At 38.2% G+C, this 20817-nt stretch overlaps 3 protein-coding genes across 3 annotated transcripts; 1 reads left to right on the plus strand and 2 right to left on the minus strand.

Moving 5' to 3' along the window:
- Positions 1-2614: 2614 nt before the first annotated feature.
- LOC130725624 (uncharacterized) lies at positions 2615-3406 on the plus strand. The gene has a single exon (XM_057576836.1). It carries the CDS (start codon positions 2615-2617, stop codon positions 3404-3406), a length of 792 nt encoding a protein of 263 aa, XP_057432819.1.
- A 10399-nt stretch (positions 3407-13805) lies between these two features.
- Positions 13806-16294, minus strand: LOC130723260 (uncharacterized). The gene has a single exon (XM_057574236.1). The coding sequence runs from the start codon at positions 14822-14824 to the stop codon at positions 13934-13936; it is 891 nt and encodes a 296-aa protein (XP_057430219.1). The 5' UTR covers positions 14825-16294; the 3' UTR covers positions 13806-13933.
- Positions 16295-19905: 3611 nt separating this feature from the next.
- LOC130726588 (abscisic acid and environmental stress-inducible protein-like) lies at positions 19906-20512 on the minus strand. Its single transcript, XM_057577891.1, has one exon. It carries the CDS (start codon positions 20455-20457, stop codon positions 20011-20013), a length of 447 nt encoding a protein of 148 aa, XP_057433874.1. The 5' UTR covers positions 20458-20512; the 3' UTR covers positions 19906-20010.
- Positions 20513-20817: the final 305 nt, after the last annotated feature.

Genomic DNA, 20817 nt, shown 5'->3' on the forward strand with positions numbered 1-20817 from the left:
CTCACTTGTTCCTGGAGAGGGAGGGTCGAAACAGGTGTCTTGAACTCCAAGAGGCGTCGTCGATCAGGTGCTAAGAGAACAAGGCACCACCACTGACGTCAAGATCGCACCACTAGAGTATAGGCGGAGAGCAAGCGCTGAAACGTGAGAGGCAAAGAATTTGTGATAATAAAGAAATAATACATTAGTTAAAAGAAATAATATTCACAATAATTCTCAAAATTTGTTTTAGGTTTTAAATAAAAGTAATAATATATACTTAAAAAACATGTTATATAATTATAATAATATATAATAGAACTAGAAGTATATTTTTTATTAGTATAATTTGGAATATTAAATAAGCATGTGTGTCTATATAATTTAAAATTAGACAAAAAAAAGTTAAAATATAAGACCGATATGAAGTCTAATTAAGCTTCATGGATATGAGCGTTCAAAAAAAAAACTTAGTGGATATGAAGATCAACTAGAGGTCTTTACAATAAAAAAAAAAGAACTAGAGGTTTCATCGTACTTATTAATCCTAAATTCAAAATGAGTCTTAATTAAGCTTGATGAGCCTATAAGATCAAATGTTGGACTCGGTGAGCTTTGTAAGCAACGCGAAACCTCGTTGGGTCTAATGGGTCTTTAAAATCAACATGAAACATCATCATGCTATGATGGGCCTTAGAGATCAACATGAAACATAATTAGGTCATATGGACATTTAATGTCAATTGAAGTCTAATTGGCCCCGGTGAATATTGGAGATTAACTAGGGGTCTCATCATACTTGATGACTTCTAAGGTCGAAACGAAGCTTAATTGGACTTGAAGGACCTATAAGATCAATAATCGACTTCTATTTGACTCAATGAGCCTTGTGCGCAATACGAAACCTCATCAGACTTGATGGGCCTACAAGGTTATCATTGATTTGTATTAGGCCTGGTGGGGCCTTACACACGACACAAAGCCTCATTGAGTTTAATAGACATTTAAGATCAACATGAAACATAACTATAACATCTGCATATCATCATTTGAAATGTAATTTGGCTGACAATCCGTTAAAGTTCATTCCATGTGGCTTGTAAATAAACAGACTCAACTGGGTTGGTCCACAAAATATGTGGATCTAACTTTTCATTAGTCAGAGCATGCAACGCTTATGTTTGGGGCTTAGCAAAGCTTGTATGAGACAGACCAACTAATAAAAATGAAAAATAAAGTAAAAATAAAAATAAATATTTATTAGTTATTCAAAATTGTAAAATATTAAAAACAAAATATTTATATCATCAAATAACAATATTCAAAACTTATTCCCTTTGCACTTTTAATTAAACAATTTAATATCCAAAAAAATATTGGTTAGTGTGACCACAAACCACGACTTAAGCAAAGTAACCCATATAGGCCCATATCAAGATGAACAAGGTATTATAAAGTTGGTGCCTTAATTTCCCCAAAACTAAATATTCAAATTGGGACGGAATATAAAAGTTTTCCCCATATGGCGACAGATTATATAACTCTGTTACTAAATTGTGACAGAATACAAACTCCGTCCCAAAAAAAGATAATATTTTTAAATAATCTTTTGCGACGACAAATTATTGCTAACTCCGTCACAAATGGAGACGAAATAATTAAATTATTGTGTCTCTAATGTTGGCGCCTTAATTTCCCTCCAAGACTAATTATTCAAATTGGGACGGAATATAAAAGTTGTCCCCATATTACGACGGATTATACAACTTCGTCACTAAATTGTGACAGAATACAAACTCTGTCCCAAAAAAATATTATACTTTTACATAAACTTTTGCGACGACAAACTATTGCTAACCCCGTCACAAATTGGGACGGAATAATTAAATTATTGTGTCCCTAATGTTGGCGCCTTAATTTCCCTCCAAGACTAATTATTCAAATTGGGACGGAATATAAAATTTGTCCCCATATTGCGACGGATTATACAACTTCGTCACTACATTGTGACAGAATACAAACTCCGTCCCAAAAAAATAGAATACTTTTACATAATCTTTTGCGACGGCAAACTATTACTAACTCCGTCACAAATTGGGACGGAATATTTAAATCATTGTGTCCCTAATATTGGCGCCTTAATTTCCCCCCAAGACTAATTATTCAAATTGGGACGGAATATAAAAGTTGTCCCCATATTGTGACAGATTATACAATTTCGTCACTAAATTGTGACAGAATACAAACTCCGTCATAAGGAAAAAATTATATTTTTAAATACCATGTGTGACAGAATATTATTGCTAACTCCGTCACAAATTGGGACAGAATAATGAAATTATTCGTCCCTAAAGTTGGCGCCATGCTTCCCTCCAAAATAAATCTTTCAATTGGGACGGAATTTTATAATCTGTCGCACCTTTGCGACGATTTACATAATTTCGTCCCTAAATTGTGACGAAATTTGTATTTCGTCCCAAAATGTTAAATTAATGTTTTTATAAACCTTAGCGACGAGAAAGTGTCACTAAATCTGTCACGAATTAATTATTTTGCGACGGAAATTTTTACCGTCGCAAAATTCCGTCATAATTTAATTATTTTCTAGTAGTGAGGAGGCTTTGAGGTTCGAGACATGCACCATGGCTACTTTCTTATTCAATTTGACCTTGAGGATGATAGAGAGAAAGCTATGGTTGGGGCACCATGGATGATCTATGATCATTATCTTGCGGTTAAGCCTTGGACGCCAGACTTTGTCGATGCGAATTCTACAATAAGCACCACTGCAGTTTGGATTCGTATCCCAGGCCTTGGGTTCCAATTTTATGATGAAAGTATTCTTCTGACTCTAGCCTCCGCCGTGGGGACGCCGATCAAAGTCGACATGAATACGACAGATACGCGAAGGGGAAAGTATGCAAGGGTGTGTGTTGAAATTAACCTGAACCAGCCAGTACTGGGAAGGGCTGGGCTCCGGGGTGTATGGTACAATATCGAATATGAAGGGATGCACTTGTTATGCTCGAACTGCGGATGCTATGGTCATCTTGCAAGCAACTGCCAGAGGACACCGGTGCCAAAACCAACGTCTCAACCAGCCCCAGCGACGACGGCTTCCATGGGGACTCCTACGGCGGCGGCGGCTGAACCTAGCCAGGAAACCCTAGGAACGGAGACTCAGATGGCAGAGAACGTTATTGCAGGCGAGAAATCCGCGAATATTGATTGCCCGGATGCTGCTCACGGTGATTGGATGACAGTCACGAGAAAAGGGTGGAAGAATTTAAACGCTTCAACCAAGAAGCAATCAACGCAAAATCAGAAGCAGTCTCGCGCGTCTTCAGGAGAGAAAAATGAGCAGAATCAGGTGGATAGTAATGGAGAAAAGAACAGTATCACAAGTGGGGCCCTAGTATTCGAATGATTACAATAATTTCTCCTCAATCATGGGAGATTCACTACAAGGAAGGAAACGAATCATGAAGGATTCAGCCTTCCAGGGCCCACAAACTGAGACTAATGGTGCGTCAGCATCAATGAGCTATCCTCTTGTTGTGCAGCAAAAACGCACGCAAGGAAAAACCATGCCAGAGACAAGGATGATAGGGAATAAGAAAATGTTTGTATTTGGGGATGGGACCAAGACAACACTTAACTTACAACATCAAGAGAGAAACCGCTTCACACTGTTTGCAGATGAGGAGGCAATGCAAGGGGGCTCCACGGCCCTACAAAGTAATGGAGCACTACCCTATGACCCGGGAGCTACTAACGTGGAGACCACTCCTCTGGGCAGAGCATGATTTCTGCATTTGGGGTCTTACCGCTCAATTGTTGTCTATGAATAACACAAATTTTAGTGTTTTGGCTTGGAACATTAGAGGGGGTGCCGGAACTCGCGGACAACGACAAGTACGGGACTTGATTAAATCTTTTCACCCTTCGATGATTGTTTTGGTTGAGACTCATTGTAGCTTTGTATCAGTGGAACATTTTTGGAGAGGTGTGGGCTATGAGCTTGGTGCCTGTTCAGAGGCGGTAGAGCATCGGGGAGGTATTTGGATATTGGTACCTGTGAACCGTGACTTTGCTATTCAGATAGTGGATGTGCACTTTCAGGTGGTGTCAGTTTCTATCTCTGTGGATCATAGATCTTGGAGATGCTCGGCCGTGTACGCGAGTCCCAATCCTACGTTAAGGGAAGACCTGTGGAGCCATTTAACACACCTTCGACAACAAACCCTTGAACCATGGCTCGCCCTAGGGGATTTGAATGAGATCGTTTCCCCATCTGAGGTGTCGGGAGGTGATTTCTGTCAAGCCCGGGCAACTCGAATGCTAGATATGATGGAAGCTTGTGAATTCATTGATTTCGGTGCCACGGGTAGTAGCTTTACTTGGGAAAGGAGGCTACACGGTCAGAGGAAGATGTCTAAGCGGTTGGATAGGGCTATTGGAGATATCTCATGGCGTCATAACTTTCCGGAGGCCTATGTGGAACATCTAGCTCGTGTTTATTCGGATCATTGCCCCATCCTGGTTCGTTGTAATGTTCGAATGGAGGATCGTGTAGCCCGCCCGTTCCACTTCCAAGCAGCTTGGGCAACACATCCTGCCTATGAGCATGTTATTCGTGACACCTGGGAGAAGCCACCACCGTCATTAGTGGGCAAACTTGATAATGTACGAGCGGCTTCTCTTGTTTTTAATACTAATGTGTTTGGTAATATTACACGCAGGAAGAAGCGAGTAGAGCGACGCCTCCAAGGGCTCCGACATGAACTTGAGGTGAGGGAGACATAATCATTGCTCTGCCTAGAAAAGGATTTAAAGGAGGAATATGAGCAAATTCTGACACAAGAAGAGATGTACTGTACCAAAAATCACGAGAGAAATGGGTGGGACTAGGAGACCGCAACACCAAATTCTTCCACACCCAAACGGTGATACGGAGGAAGCAAAATAAAATTCATGGCATGTTTATCGGGAATGATTGGTGCACAGATCCAGGCTTTTTGAAGGCGGGAGCGCAATCGTTTTTCACTAACTTGTTCTCTATTGATTCACAAGTGATCAGGAATCATGTCATGGAGATCAGAACTCCATCTCTTTCTATTGAGGATCGAGCTGACCTTGTTAAGCCAATTTCCTTAGAGGAGGTTCGCAGCGCAGTCATGGCTATGCATTCTTTCAAGGCCCCGGGTGCAGACGGTTTTCAAGCCTACTTCTATAAGCAGTTCTGGAGCATTGTAGGTCAAGACCTTCACGCCATGGTTGTCGATGCCTTTGCTCATGGGAAACGGGAATCTTCTCTCCTTGAAACTCTGATTGTGCTCATACCTAAGGTGGAGAATCCCCTCCGCTTCAAGGATCTTCGACCGATTAGTTTGTGCAACGTGGCTTACAAGGTGATCACAAAGGTACTTGTTAATAGGTTTCGACCTCTCCTAGATGAACTAGTTGGGCCTCTTTAGGCTAGCTTCATCCCAGGAAGAGGAACCAAGGACAACATCATTCTGGCTTAGGAGGTCATGCACACTATTCATACCTACAAGCGCAAAGGGGGTTTGGTAGCTTTGAAAATTGATTTGGAGAAAGCCTATAACCGAGTAAGTTGGGACTTTCTTAGAGCAACTCTTTATGATTTTGGGTTTCCTCATTCGATTGTGGACTTGATTATGTGGGGAGTTCAGTCAGCTTCAAAATCAATTCTATGGAATGGGTCCAAGCTTGAGTCCTTTAAGCCTCAGAGGGGGCTCCGCCAGGGCGACCCTTTGTCTCCCTATCTCTTCGTTTTATGCATGGAACACTTTGCTCTTCTGATCCAAACAAGAGTAGAGGATAAATCATGGAAACCTGTCAGAATCACAAAAGAAGGAATTGGGATCTCTCACTTATTCTTTGCTGATGATGTGTTGCTCTTTTGTCAAGCCAATAAAGTCCAGATGCGGGTGGTAGCTGACACTTTGAAAGACTTTTGTGAGGCGTCGGGTATGAGGGTGAATTTGGACAAGTCATGGATGATGTGTTCAAAGACGGTTGCTGCACCTGCCCAAGAGGAGTTGTCTACCATCTTGGGTATCCGTAGAGCTTCGAGTTTGGGTAAATATCTTGGGATTCCCCTGTTAAAGGGTAGAGTCACCAAGGATCTCTTCCTCCCCATCAAGGACAAAGTTAATGCCAGACTAGAATCATGGAAAACCTGAATGTTAAACAAGGCCGGAAAGCTTTGTCTTGCAAAATCAGTTCTCACCTCCTTGCCGGTTTACACTATGCAGTCTCTTTGGCTTCCTCAATCGATATGTGATTTTATTGATAAAAAGATTCGTTGCTATCTTTGGGCAAAGGGCTCTAATACACGTGGCTGGAATTTGGTGTCTTGGCATGATGTTACCCAACCAAAGGAGAATGGAGGCTTAGGGCTTCGCAGCACAAGAGCGAACAACATTGCACTGTTGGGTAAATTGGTAGATGAGCTTCTGCATGATGGAGCCAAGCCTTGGGTCCAAGCAATCTCACAAAAGTATTTGAAACAGAACTTGGTTCTTCAAGGTACGTTCAAGCATGGTGAATCCTATATTTGGAGAGGTATAATGCGAGCAAAGGAGTACGTGGGTAATGGCTTCCAGCCGCAGCTAGGGAATGGAAACTCCTCGGTTTGGTATTCCAATTGGCTGGGGACGGGCAGACTTTGCGACAGGATACCGTTTGTCAATATCGCGGATACACAACTGGTAGTAGCTGACCTTTGGCAAGGAGGAGAGTGGAATTTTAATTGTCTCTATACTGCATTGCCCCCAGAAATTGAAGGAGAAATCAAGAATATTTCTGTTCCACATACCAGGCCTCACCCTGATGCTTTACGCTGGATACATGAGCCAGAGGGACGTTATACACCAAGTTCAGCTTACTACAGTTTGCACACCCAGGTGGCGGATGGTTTCATTACGTGGAGGAAAGTGTGGAAAGCAAAGGTGCCTGAAAGAATTCGTTTTTTTCTCTGGCTAGTGTCCCGCGAGGCGCTCCCCACAAATGCACGACGGTTTCAGTCACATCTTACGGCCACTGCTGGCTGTCCTCGTTGTGACTCAGATAGAGAGGACGTTGATCATCTCTTTAGGGGATGCCCTGATTCCCGGAGCCTTTGGAGTTTCTTCAGTTCGGTTCTACCTCCTCTTGCGCCTCAGGTAATTTTCTCCCAGTGGCTTGGTGATCTTCTTGCTCACAGGAACTATATTCTTGGAATCTCAGTCATGTGGTGGTCCTGGAAGTGGCGGTGCCAGCGTATTTTTGAGGATCGGGCTCTAATTGTTAACCAAGTCATTCGTTATGTGCTGAGTGATGAAGCTCTCTGGCGTAGAACTATGGTCCCAGAACAGGGACAGCAACAGCCTGCTATCGGACCTGCTCAGGAGTCTGCTGCGACCGGGAGAATAAGCTTGAAGGTGGATGGGAGCTGGAAACCACAAGTGCAGAGGATGGGTTGCGCGGCTGTGTTAGGGGACAGCTCAAGCAATTGGCGGTCTGCAACCTCCGTGAGTTTCGATCATGGCACAACATTCCTCACGGAGATCAAAGATGTTGAGTTGGGCCTGCTGCACTCACTTAGTCTCGGATTCCAGAATATCGTTTGTGCATCTGACTGTGATAAGTTGGTATCGGTTTTGAATGCTGGCAGGGATATCAACTCGTTTTGGGACCAGGATAGCATAAGGAGGGTTCTTGGCTTAATGTCTCAATTCCAGAGATGTGCAATAATTCATATCGCTCGAGAGAGGAACAATACAGCGGACACCCTTGCAATAATTCATATCGCAGCAGCTAGGAATGGCTCACCAGCTCAAATATGGAGCAGACCTCCATCATTTGTTGCTTCTGCTATGTATTTAGACGCTATTAGTTAACTCTGCTTTTCTGTTAATCTTCCTCCTGTAACCAAAAAAAAAGTTCAAACATTTGTACGCATGAAAAACTACCACAATAACACTTTGTAAGAGTCGTATGGCCTACGAATTCAACCTTAGCAATCCCCTCCACCCAGTTTTTCACGTGTCATAGCTGAAGCAGTTTCATAGGAAACTACAAATACAATTTGTTCCTTATTATAGTTAGCTTTTGAGTTACTGAACGAGGTTGCTCCGTTCAAGTCATTCCTTAACTTTTTTTTTTGGTTCAAAGGATCATAATCCATTCAAAACCCAAAGGGTTGCCTAACGACACTTACAACATGCGAGAATAAATCTCAACGAGTGATAACGCAATGCAAAACATAAGAAATTACAGGAACAAGCATGCACACTCAAATAATAAAGTTGAACATCAGCTAGAAGCATGAAGTAAAAACCCTAAGGATCATAAACAAAAGCCCCTAAACCTCCAAAGCAGCAAAGAGAAACAAGTTGTCTTCTGAGCGGATAATCTTAGGTCTCCAATTTTTTAAACAGCTCTCCCGTTCAAACAACTCTTCGACTCTGTCCTAACTTGAACCCATCTGAAGGTGTAACACCCCCATTTTTCCCATTGTTTTATTTAAAAACGTTTATCAGAGTTTAAAAACATATCAAGGGAGTATTACACTTCTTCACGAAAACTCATTAAAATTAACACTAATTGTGTTAGAAAATTTATAAACTCATATGGTTTTCAAAGAATGAATCATTCCTGCCAATAAAAATTCTAAACCAGCCAGATAATCCTAAGATGCATAAAATCACTTATTTAAATAGGTTTGTCTTCCATGACATTCCAATAAAATTCATCATACTCAGAACTGAATTTCATAAGCACTTCGGCCATCAACAGTACGACATCGCTATAATTTAGAAAATCATTCAACAACTTCCATAAGGAGAGGTTATAAAATCCTCTCAACCGAAATGTAAAAGTAACGTAAAATATCTACTCAGTGTTACATTACAGAGCAAGACACTTATTTTATAATAATAATAATAATAATAATAATAATAATAACATAAGCTAAGACTCTCCGAAGCTACTCCTCATGAGTCACATCTCTACCTCCAGTACCTGAGCGATGTTGCATAGAACATCATTCCAACAGAAGGGTAAGAACTTACATTGTATAAAATATAGCATAACAATGAGCAAGTAAACAATTCAGATTTTGCTTTATAAACTCTTCACCTTTTCTTTAAAATCTGAGTGATTATAATATTTGCTCTCAAGACAGTTTCATAATTCTTATTGTTGTTTCAGAAAATTATAAGTTTTAAGAAGAATAATAATTCGACTTTACCACAACAGCAAAACAATTCACCAACAATTCACCAAACACATAAAACCACTGAAAACGTGAAACTTAGTGTGTCAGACTCTAATGTATGCATGTGGTACCAATTGTTAACCTTAGCGGTATCACCGCGTCTACTCCAGACAGTTAACCACCAATGAAGTCCACTCCAGACTTCCAGAACCACTCCAGTTCTGGGACAAACCTCAGTTTTCCGATGAAAACCGACGCGTTGCCCCTTGACTAAATGAAGTGTATTTCGTGCAAAAACTCATAAATTAAAACATGCAAATTGAGACCACTCCAACCCCAAATATAACATATTTTCTCACCAAATTCCATAACGGAAATCATACCAAAATTGCACAAAATAACACTTCAATATAATTATTAAATCATTCACTATTCCACCAACATAATAGCAACACAAAACCATCAAATGTCTCACATCAATTACCAGAATCAGTTTCAGAATCAATCCCATAAATAAGCAGAAACATAGCAAACTTGCATATAATTCTGGTACTAAATGAGCAGTCCAAAATTATGAAAATTTTACAAAACATAGCCTTATACGTTAGCTTTCATATAAAATTGGTTTCACCAAATTTGGAATTCTGTAGAGAGAGTTATGCTCTTTACAGCACAGACTGTTAGGGTGTCTGCGAGCAGAAATAGAGTTAACTTGCAGATAATTCTGGTATTGAACCAGCAACCCAAAAATTACGAAAATATTACCCAATATAACCCTATGAGTTAGCTTTCATACAAAATCGGTTTCACTCAATTCGAAATTCTGTAAAGAGAGTTATGCTCTCTATAGCACAGGCTGCTAGGGTGTCTGCGGGCAGAAACAGAATGAACTTGCAGATTATTCTGGTACTGAACCAACTATCCAAAAATTATGAAAATATTACCCAATATAACCCTATGAGTTAGCTTTCATACGAAATTGGTTTCACTCAATTCAGAATTCTGTATAGAGAGTTATGCTCTCTACAACACAGACTGTTAGGGTATCTGCCGGCAGAGCAGAACCCAAATTTCCCCAGAACCTCAATTTCGCCTAAAATCAATTTTGTCCACCACAATTTAACACTCAACACAGTATCTCAGTTCTGAATTTTCAAAGAAGTTGGGGGTTCCTTCATGTTAAACTCAACCTCTGTTGTACTACAATTATACAAGGTAAATTCAAACCCTTACCTTTTATGACACCGGTACAAAGCCTCCTAGACCCTTTTCTTCTTGAAGATCAAATTCTAGGTTTTCTTCTCTTTTCTCCTCTCCTTGCTTTTCACGTGTTCTCTGCTAACTTCTCCAATTCTCTAATTCTGATTTCTCTCTTTCTAATTCACTCCTAACCCTTAAATAGTCTTACAATGGGCCTCACTCCCAACTACTCACTATAAAATATAAAACCCTTATTTATCTATATCACATAATCACTTAATTATCTAATTAAATCACTTAATGACCTTATCATGTAATTAAATCACATAAATTATCAAATTACCATATAGCATAATAATAATTAAAATAAAATAATAAATAACTTAATAACGAAAAGTGGGGTGTTACAGAAGGTATCCTCACACATTTTGGACCATTTATTGCCTTGAGGACAGAGCTTGCTAGGGTTGGTATCCTCAAGAGACCAAGTTATGGGCCAACTTTCAACTTTAGTTGTGAGGCCCAAAAGAGAAATAACAAAAGTAAGCTGGCTAAAGAACTACTTACATTTGACCAAAAAAAAACTACTTACATTATTTACCTTAGTAATTTTTTTACATCGGAAAGATAAATTACATTATTGATTTACTTTAGTTATTTTTTTTTATTTTTTCAAGTTATTTAATTCTAGAGAATCAAATGAAGTAAGATAATGCCACATTGTAAAGTTGTTTAAGTTTTTAATTTGTATAAATTGTATTCTTAACCTTTCTAATTTCTGCTCACTGATTAGCTTGATAGGAATTCATACCCTATCACACGATATGGTTTTTGTTAACATTCAATTGACATATACATTAGTTATGATTTTTATCTATTGCAAATATTTGTTATAGTTAAACATCTCTTAACCTTTATGTGGATTGCATGTGCACAAGAAAAATATATACATATATATCATATTTTTTTTTTGATAAGCATATATATATATATATAATATATATTTACTTACTCTATTTAGTATTTACGCGCCTTTCCTCTTTCTGTTCCGAAATTTCCCCGCGCATCACGCAATCTGCATCACCGTCGACACGTTTCAGCCCCTAACACCAGATTTCAAACACCGCTTATAACTCATCGTTTTCCTCAGTTTTTTCCCCAATGCACCGTCGCGACTTTAAGCCCTAATTAAAGGGTCAATTTATGAACCAAAACTTAATAATATAAATGAAGCACAAGTATAACTAAATGCACAGACTATTCTATTCAATCAAACAAATAGCACCTAAAATCCTTACAAAAAATTAGGGCAATTGCATCATTCCCTTGTTCGAGTGTAACAAGGGTGTTTCCCTTCTTTTATTTGAACTTTTTAGGTACAGAAAAGTGAAATACTTCCATATTACATTCCAACAACATAAACCAAAGACTATTAATTATTCCTCTCATCTCTCACCATAAACCACTCCTCTCACCTAATATCAGTGTTATTAAACTCGGTCCGGTGATCGACTCGGTCGGGGCACTGGGTCAATGGGTCATTGGTCTGACCACTGGGTCATTGGTTGAACCGTTTGACTCGGTTTGCACTAAAAAAATTTATAATACCATAACAAAATGTTACAAATATCATACACACAAAATAACAAGAAATGTTTTACCACAACAAAATTTAAAAATTTATTTTAACCCTATCAATTCATGTGCTTCTTAACAAAAAAAAAATTCCTATTAATAATATAAATCTTGATTTTTTTTTAAATACATAATGTAAATCTCAAACACGCACTGTTTTTAAATACATAATGTAAATCTTTATGGCTTTATACATGATACTTTTATGGAATATGAATTAAAATGTATAAAGTGTATGCATTTTTAGTGATTTAAAAGTTAAAACACGCACAGTTTATTGACAAAAAAAAAACGCATTGTTTTAACTTTTAATACTGGCAGTGGTTGTTTAATGGAAATTTGGGAAAAGTTTGGGCTTGGCCTTGTCTATTGAATCGGATGACTTTGACAAAAAAAAAAAGCTTTCTTTATTTCAGAAGAAGCTCAGCAGCTTTCTCCTCCATCACCAAAACCCTAGCACACACCTCTCCTCCAAAGCACTCAGCTGCCGCCCTCTCCCTCTCCCATGGCTGTTTCCACCACCAAACACCCTTTCTTCCTCTGAATCATACCATCATAGGTTCCACTCGTCCAAAACACCACCGCCACCACCTTCAACCTAAACCAGCTTCCATTACCTCCTTCTCTCTCCCCCAACTCGCCCCATCACCATCACTCGTTCATCACCTCATCTTCCCGATCTGAAGCCACCAACACCGCCGTCGTCTCTCCTGGAACCGCGCCGCCGCCACTCCTCTTCCAAGTCCAGATCGTGCACTTTCACTTCCTCTATTTCTTGATTTTTTTAAAAAAATCGGTCCAACCGAAGCTCCGGGTCACCGATTTTTATACCGACCCAGTCGGTTTAATGCGGTTCAAAACGAGCCGATTGCATGCCCGATCCGTTGTTCGACTCGAACCGGTCAAGGGTCCGGTTTCCGGTTCAACCGGTCGAACCGTCCGGTTCGAGCCGAGTTTAATAACACTGCCTAATATGCTCCCTCTATTTAGTATTTACGCGCCTTTCCACTTTCTATTCGAAATTTCCCCGCGCATCACGAAATCTGCATCACTGTCGACACGTTTCAGCCCCTAACATCATATTTCAAACACCGCGTATCACTCATCGTTTTCCTCAGTTTTTCTCCAATGCACCGTCGCGACTTTAAGCCCTAATTAAAGGGTCAATTTATGAACCAAAACTTAATAATATAAATGAAGCACAAGTATAACTAAATGCACAGACTATTCTATTCAATCAAACAAATAGCACCTAAAATCCTTACCAAAAATTAGGGCAATTGCATCATTCCCTTGTTCGAGTGTAACAAGAGTGTTTCCTTTCTTTTATTTGAACTTTTTAGGTACAGAAAAGTGAAATACTTCCATATTACATTCCAACAACATAAACCAAAGACTATTAATTATTCCTCTCATCTCTCACCATAAACCACTCCTCTCACCTAATATGCTCCCTCTATTTAGTATTTACGAGCCTTTCCACTTTCTATTCGAAATTTCCCCGCGCATCACGAAATCTGCATCACCGTCGACACGTTTCAGCCCCTAACATCAGATTTCAAACACTGCGTATCACTCATCGTTTTCCTCAGTTTTTCTCCAATGCACCGTCGCGACTTTAAGCCCTAATTAAAGGGTCAATTTATGAACCAAAACTTAATAATATAAATGAAGCACAAGTATAACTAAATGCACAGACTATTCTATTCAATCAAACAAATAGCACCTAAAATCCTTACCAAAAATTGGCCATTGCATCATTCCCTTGTTCGAGTGTGAATGCCATCATCTATGGATGGAACCAGGGTGTTTCCCAGCTTTTATTTGAACTTTTTCGGTACAGAAAAGTGAAAGATTTCCATATTACATTCCCACAACTTCCAAATCATGAATTCAAAAATTACAATCTATAAAGATGATAGAGTTATTTAGAGAACCAGTAGTGTATCCACTTGAATTAATGAGGCCCTTGTTGTGTTGCTCTCTGACGTTACTTGAGAAGAAACCATCTTTAACGATTTGGCCTACAGTATGAGATTGATCAGCTTTCAACAATGAACCATTGGAATCTCCAGTTTTAGCACCAGTGCTAGATTTTGCTGCTTTACAGTGAGAACAAGCACCAGGCGACCATATACATGTATGAGAAGTCTTAACAAGAACCTTACGCAAATCAGAACTTGGGTGTTTGATAGGGCCCTCCATTTCAACAACAAAACTACCACCACCTTTGCTGCGAAAAATCTTGGCCGAAACAGAGAGACCTACGTCTTTGGTGACATAATAGTGTGCTAATGTGACCATGTGAGCATTTTCAGCGTTAATCTTTTTCTTCATTTCAAGAACAAAAAGCCCTTCCCTGAATGAACAACCGTACGAAACAATAACAGTCTCTATTGTGCAGTCTGGTTTAGCTCTTGTAGAGGAAACTGGGGGGCGGGAAGAATTAACTCCTGCTATCCCTCCACGGAGACGATCACGACCGACCCTTGTGATCTTCAATGAAAATTCAGTTTTGTTCTCAGCAGTGTCGATTAGTCCAAAAAAAATGGTCTCAGCACCATTGTTATCATGGGTTGCCTTCAACTGAAAACCGCAACAGTTGTTTTTCTGTCCTGTCTTGTATTCCACCCCCCAAACATCTGTGCGGTCATTTTCTTTCGTTTTCCCCATGAAAATCTCAAAAGAGCCTCCCAAGCATGCTCTGGTACCGGTGGCGCCAGCTTCGAAAGAAGTACACTCTTTGCTAAGGTTAGTGTGACTACTACTGTAAGCGCTTCCCATTGTGTATGTGTATGTGGCTAGATTCACATAAGGAAGGTTTGGTGAAATATTCAGGCTAGACCGGAGCCACAACAAGTCTGAAATGATTAGTCTCCAAGTATACGTGTGACTTTGGGTTTTGCTTTGAGACGGTGAATTTGTTCCACCATATTCTATACATAATTATTATCTAAAGCATATATATAAATTCAAAGAAACCTGATAAAAATTTATTTTGTTAGTGTGGGTGAGGCATTATTGAAGAATCTGATGCCCAATAAGGCAAGCACTAACAAAAGGTCCAAAATGATAAATAGAATAGAATCAAGGAAATCAAACCCTAAATGACTAGGCCATGGCATATTGGTCAATTCTTGATAAGTGGGTGTAAGAATATAATTGTTTTTGAAGACTAGGTGCAAGAATATAATTACTCTTTCAGATACATAACATATCTTCTTTATTTATCAAATATTATTTTCAATAGGACACACATAGGGATTACTTATTGAACACCCTAAAAAGAGAGTTGAAATTAAATGGAAGAGAAAGAGAGACTTGAATGAATCAAAATAGTCTCCCAAGAATGCTGTGGTACCGGAGGGGCCGGCTTCATGAACTACAACCTTTGCTAAGGTTAGTGTGACTACTGGTGTACGTGTTTCCCATTTTGTGTGTGTGGCCTATTTTCACATGAGGAAGGTTTGGTGAATTATTACCGGAGCCATAACCAGTCTCTGAAGTCAGTCTCCAAGGCCTTGGGACATTCAATTTATTCGTCTAGATCTTTAAATTCAACTTAAGAGAATGAGTGTACCTTGTGGCAGTGGTATGAATCAATGGCAGCATCTCCATTACTGTCATCTACTATCCTATCTGAAGAACCAGCAAAATGTCTTAATATTTTGAGTTTGTTTCATTAAATCTTTAAGGTCAGTCTAATACATACACCAATTCTGAATTTCACTAGTATAGTATTAGGCAATGACGAAGCCAGTTCTTTTTTACCCCCTTTCCATTAGTAGTATATATATTCTAGTCATTTGTTTTTTTTTGCTAGAAGCATAACTGATATTTTTCCAATCCCCCTGCTATTAAAAATACAAGCATTAATCTTAATAAATGACTGTGCTGAAAACAGGGGAGATCACTCTTACTCAACTCTTGGTGTTGGTGAGGCATTTTACTGTCATATCAAATCTCCCTCTCCGGTACTCTATTTCATGTTAACAAGTTAGAGGTATGACTAACAGATTAGTGCACTAATTATAGAGGTTCAAGAGTCTTGTAGAGACATCAGACAACTAAGGACAGGGGAACAGCTCAATAGAGTTTATTATGACAAAAGAGGTTTAGTAATCTTGACATCCACCCCTAAAACACTATTGAAAACAGTTAGATCATAGACCATTAGAGCTATAGCTCCATTTTCACTTAGAATTATTGGTAGTACTGTTACTCACAACTTAGTAGATAAAATCATATGCAGATTCTTAATTAATAGTTGTGGTTCCTTGTTGGAACATTGAAGTCGCCATCGATAAACCCACCATTGCCATGGCCATTGAAATTGCCACTGTTATTTACTGTGCTGGGGCCGCGGTAATTGTTGGTGGTGGTGTATAACTTGCTGTGACGGTCACCAGAATGTGCACCACTGCTGATCTTTGCATGGGAGAAATCTTGGTCCCCATTTCCATGATTGTTGAATGAGCTCACCGTGCCATGGTTGGACTTTGACCCTTCTGCCGCTGCTTCTTCCTCAGCCTCAAGAATTGCTAGGAGGTTCCTGATCAAACGTTTTGACATCCTGACCTTACTATGTGTTTTGTTATTTGGATTTGGATAGCTATAGTGCTGCTAACCAAGTATATTATGCATATACTATATATGTGCAAGGAACTGAATCCAATTCTATTTAAAAGATTTCCGAATTTCAAAACGGTCCCTCAGTTGTGAAATATTTTCGTAGTGCACCGGATAAAATACTAGTTGAACAAACAAATTGGAATCCCCAAAAAAAGTTAAGTTTAGGTGCCTTTGAAGTGGATTAGTGCTTGAGAATAGAATCATGTTTGGATAAGGCTATCTTGAAGAATATTGTCACTCACGCATTTCACTGATTTCAGGATTGTTTGTGTTTGGAATAATTTCATTTTGAAATTACGTTATTATTCGAATGGGGTATGACATTATATTATTGGCGCTGTAATAGATTTTTTTTAGGCCGCTAGCAGATGCATGCCTGAAACAAGTAAAACCAAATAAGCCGTACATGTAACGTATTACTCGTATTTCTTGTTATAGAAACGGGTGTTTATGTAACAAACACTTATTATCATACAAACTTAGATTATCTTAAGTGACAAACGCTTAATTGCCAAAATTATGTTAATCTCTTTACCTCAAGTCCTCAACGCACCTTAAAAATTGTGATACTTACCGTTTGAAATTACCACAAAGTGCGCGAATGATAATAACAGACTGACAAATATTAACCTCCTTTCATGTCACATTATTATTCAACATATTTTAAACAAGTACGTGGAGCTATAACTCCACTTCTTTATTAGCAGAACAACATCACCCAGTGGATCATATTAATTACCCAACATCTACAAATTACAAATAACTAATAACGGTTGTAGTTTGTTGTTGGGGCATGGAAGTCACCATCAATAAAGCCACCGTTGCCATTGCCATTGAAAGTGCCCTGATTGTTGATAGTGCGACCTCCATAGTTGTAAGCTCTGCGGTAGCTGTTGCGGTCGCCGGAGTTTGCGCCGCTGTTGATCTTTGCACCAGAGAAATTTTGGCCACCGCCACCTTGGTTGTTAAATGAGTTTGAAGTACCATGGTTGGACTTGGGCTCCATTTCTCGGGCTGCTGCTTCCTCAGCCTCCAGAAGTTGCTGGCGGAGGTATTGAATCCTACTAAGACCTGCCATTTTAATCTAACTTGCTCCTAGATTGCTCTGTTTGGGTTTTTTCTTGGATGTGCTGGATGTTACCAGCTAAGCAGCAATATAAAGATGCAAGGGGGAGAGAGAGAGAGAGGGGGGGGGGAGGGAATCCATTAAGCACTTTTGAACAAAAAAAAGAAAGCAGAGAGGGAATCCAATGCTATGCTTTTTGATAAACAAGTTGGACTCGTAATTGGGCGGAATAAAAGTTTAAGGGGGTATATATCCATTATCATGGGCATCCCATATTACAAGCCATTCCTAACCGTCCAAGTAGGGATGGTAGGATTATGGGTCATGGAAATAGGCCGAATTGTTCGCCCCCAATGATTTAGCTTTAATTTAGTCTTCATCATTAACTACTAAAATGATTGGATAGAGATCACTTAATTTTTTACAAAATATGTTTTAATTTATTTTAAATTATTTAATCAAATATCTATATTATACATTTGGGACCCAATAGATGCCGATCATAGCGGTAAAAAGTTGTTTAAACTCCTAGGTTAAGGGTTCAATTCCAAGGAGCCGTACTCTTAGATGGATCTTTGGCCTTCACCAAATTTGTGTTAACATTGCGAGAACAATTTAACACAAAAAAATAATACATTTGGGTGCATTTAAGCAAACAACTTAATTAAACACCGTTGAGTCTCTCACAATTCATAAACTAAGAACTAATTGAAATAAGTTAAAAACAAGTTATTTTAAGCATAAACTTTTATTCATAAGCTATTATAGAAACTTATGAAAATAAGCTCAAGATAAGTAATAGGTGGTATACATCATAAACTCTTTACATAAGTTCATATAAACACTTGCATAAAAGATTATATATACTGTAAATAAGTTTAAATAAATTCTTTCAAAACGAGGTTACGAGGTTATGCTTGTTTAATAAATAAATTGTTATTTATACTTTCAAAAAAAAATTGTTATTTATAATGCATATAGTGAAGATTAAGCAACGGATGGAACCAGCCCCCCCTCCCTCCAAAATAAAAGTTAATACTAATTTATATTTTAATTATATTTTCCATTTTATTTTCACTAACTGATCATCTCTATATATCTCTATTTATATCAAATTAAATATCATATACATTCCTCTTGTAACAAAAAAATGTTAAATATCATATATCTTATTTCTCTAGTGAATAAATTAACGCCTCGCAAAAAAGGAATAATTATATCTTCACACCTAAAAAATGAGGTGTGGAGATGTGGAGGAAAAGAGAGATAGGAAGAAAAGAGAGAGAAAGTAAAAATATAATAGGTGATTTGATTGATAAAAAAAAGAAATAGATAGAAATGAAGGTGAAAAAGAAGTTGAGAGATGTGTATATATCATAACTCCTAAAAAGCGTTGATGGCTTCAAAACTAAAGGTGGGAATGTACATGAGAATGGAATAATTTTCGGTTGGGCTATAATTTATAAGAATTTGTGTAGATATTTCAAGTGGTTGATTAAATCACCATTATAAGTAATCTAACCATATTTTAGGTAAACTGATAAAAAAAAAATTGAAATGAAAACTGATAAAATTTAATATAAGTGGATAAGGGATTTTGAATTTTTTCATAGGTAAATGACCATAAGAAAATTTGAGTTAAATTATTATAGTTTTAGGTGGACCATTAGTATTCAAGATAAGTGATAAGAAGTTTCATATATTTTTAAATATTATTGGTCCGCCTAAAACTAAAGTGATTTAACTCGAGACTTTCTTAGGATTTTTTTTTTTTAAGTTCCTAGGATTATTTAAACGAGAAATTTTTTATAAATGATTTTATTATATATATTGATCAATAGGGTGAAGTTTTTTTTTTTTTGATATAGGGTGAAGTTTTTTTTTTTGACAGAAATAGGGTGAAGTTAAATCACGAAAGAGACCAATATTTAATAATTTTCTTATTGGTCCCCGATACATAGGTTTCGATTTTTCAAACATTAATCAACATACACTTTGTGAGCAATTTCCAACCGCCAGAAGCCACAAAGTTAATATAAAACGAATTAAAATTGTGATATTCACCGTTTGAAATTGGCACGAAGTGTGCGGATGATAATTGCAGAGACTTCGAAATATTAACCTCTGTCTCTCCTTTCATGTCATTATTCAACATATTTCAAGCAAGTAGTAACAAGTAGAGCTATAGCTTAGCTTCTTTATTAGCAGAACAACATAATACAGTGGATCATATTACCCATCTTATATCAAATACAAATACAATTACAAACAACTAATAGTTGTAGTTTGTTGTTGGGGCATGAAAGTCACCATCGATAAAGCCTCCGTTGCCATGGCCATTGAAAGTGCCGCCATTGTTTAAAGCCCGACCTCCATAGTTGTTTGCTGTGCGGTACCTGTTGCGGTCGGCTGAGTTTGTGCCACTATTGATCTTTGCATTGTTGGAGAAATAATCTTGGCCATACCCGTAGCGGTCGCCATAGTTTGCGCCACGATTGATCTTTGCATCGGAGAAATAGTCTTGGCCGTAACTGTCCTGGTCGCCGGAGTTTGCGCCACTATTGATCTTTGCATTGGAGAAATTTTGGCCACCGCCACCGTGGTTGTTAAATGAGTTTGAAGTTCCATGGTTGGACTTGGGCTCCAGCTCTCTTGCTGCTGCTTCCTCAGCCTCCAGAAGCTGCTGGCGGAGGTTTTGAATCCTAAGACTTGACATCATTGATCTAATAATTATTTTGCTCCTAGATTGCTGTTTGTGTTTTTCTTGGATGGTCTTGATGTTAGTATATAAATATAAATAAATTGAAGATGCAAGGGAGAGAATCCAATGCTCTACTTTTTAACAAACAAGTTGAAAAACTTTTCAATATACCCTTCTACTTGATGTTCTCACTCTCATAATTGACAAATACGAGGTTGATTGCTTATATTCATAACATATGACATATAATAATGAGCTTTAAAGAATGAAATGTAACTATATATCTAAATTAAAGCGAAATTAATTAATGATTTATAAATATACGGTTTCCATCAACTTAATTAATTGATGTAAAGATTATATTAGTGTTTAATTGCC

Source organism: Lotus japonicus, chromosome 6 (genome assembly GCF_012489685.1).
Source record: "Lotus japonicus ecotype B-129 chromosome 6, LjGifu_v1.2".
Taxonomy (NCBI): domain Eukaryota; kingdom Viridiplantae; phylum Streptophyta; class Magnoliopsida; order Fabales; family Fabaceae; genus Lotus; species Lotus japonicus.

Bases quoted from the DNA above. Each gene is read 5' to 3' on its own strand.
- LOC130725624 (XM_057576836.1), top strand. From the start codon at position 2,615: ATGCACCATGGCTACTTTCTTATTCAATTTGACCTTGAGGATGATAGA.
- LOC130723260 (XM_057574236.1), bottom strand. From the start codon at position 14,824: ATGGGAAGCGCTTACAGTAGTAGTCACACTAACCTTAGCAAAGAGTGT.
- LOC130726588 (XM_057577891.1), bottom strand. From the start codon at position 20,457: ATGATGTCAAGTCTTAGGATTCAAAACCTCCGCCAGCAGCTTCTGGAG.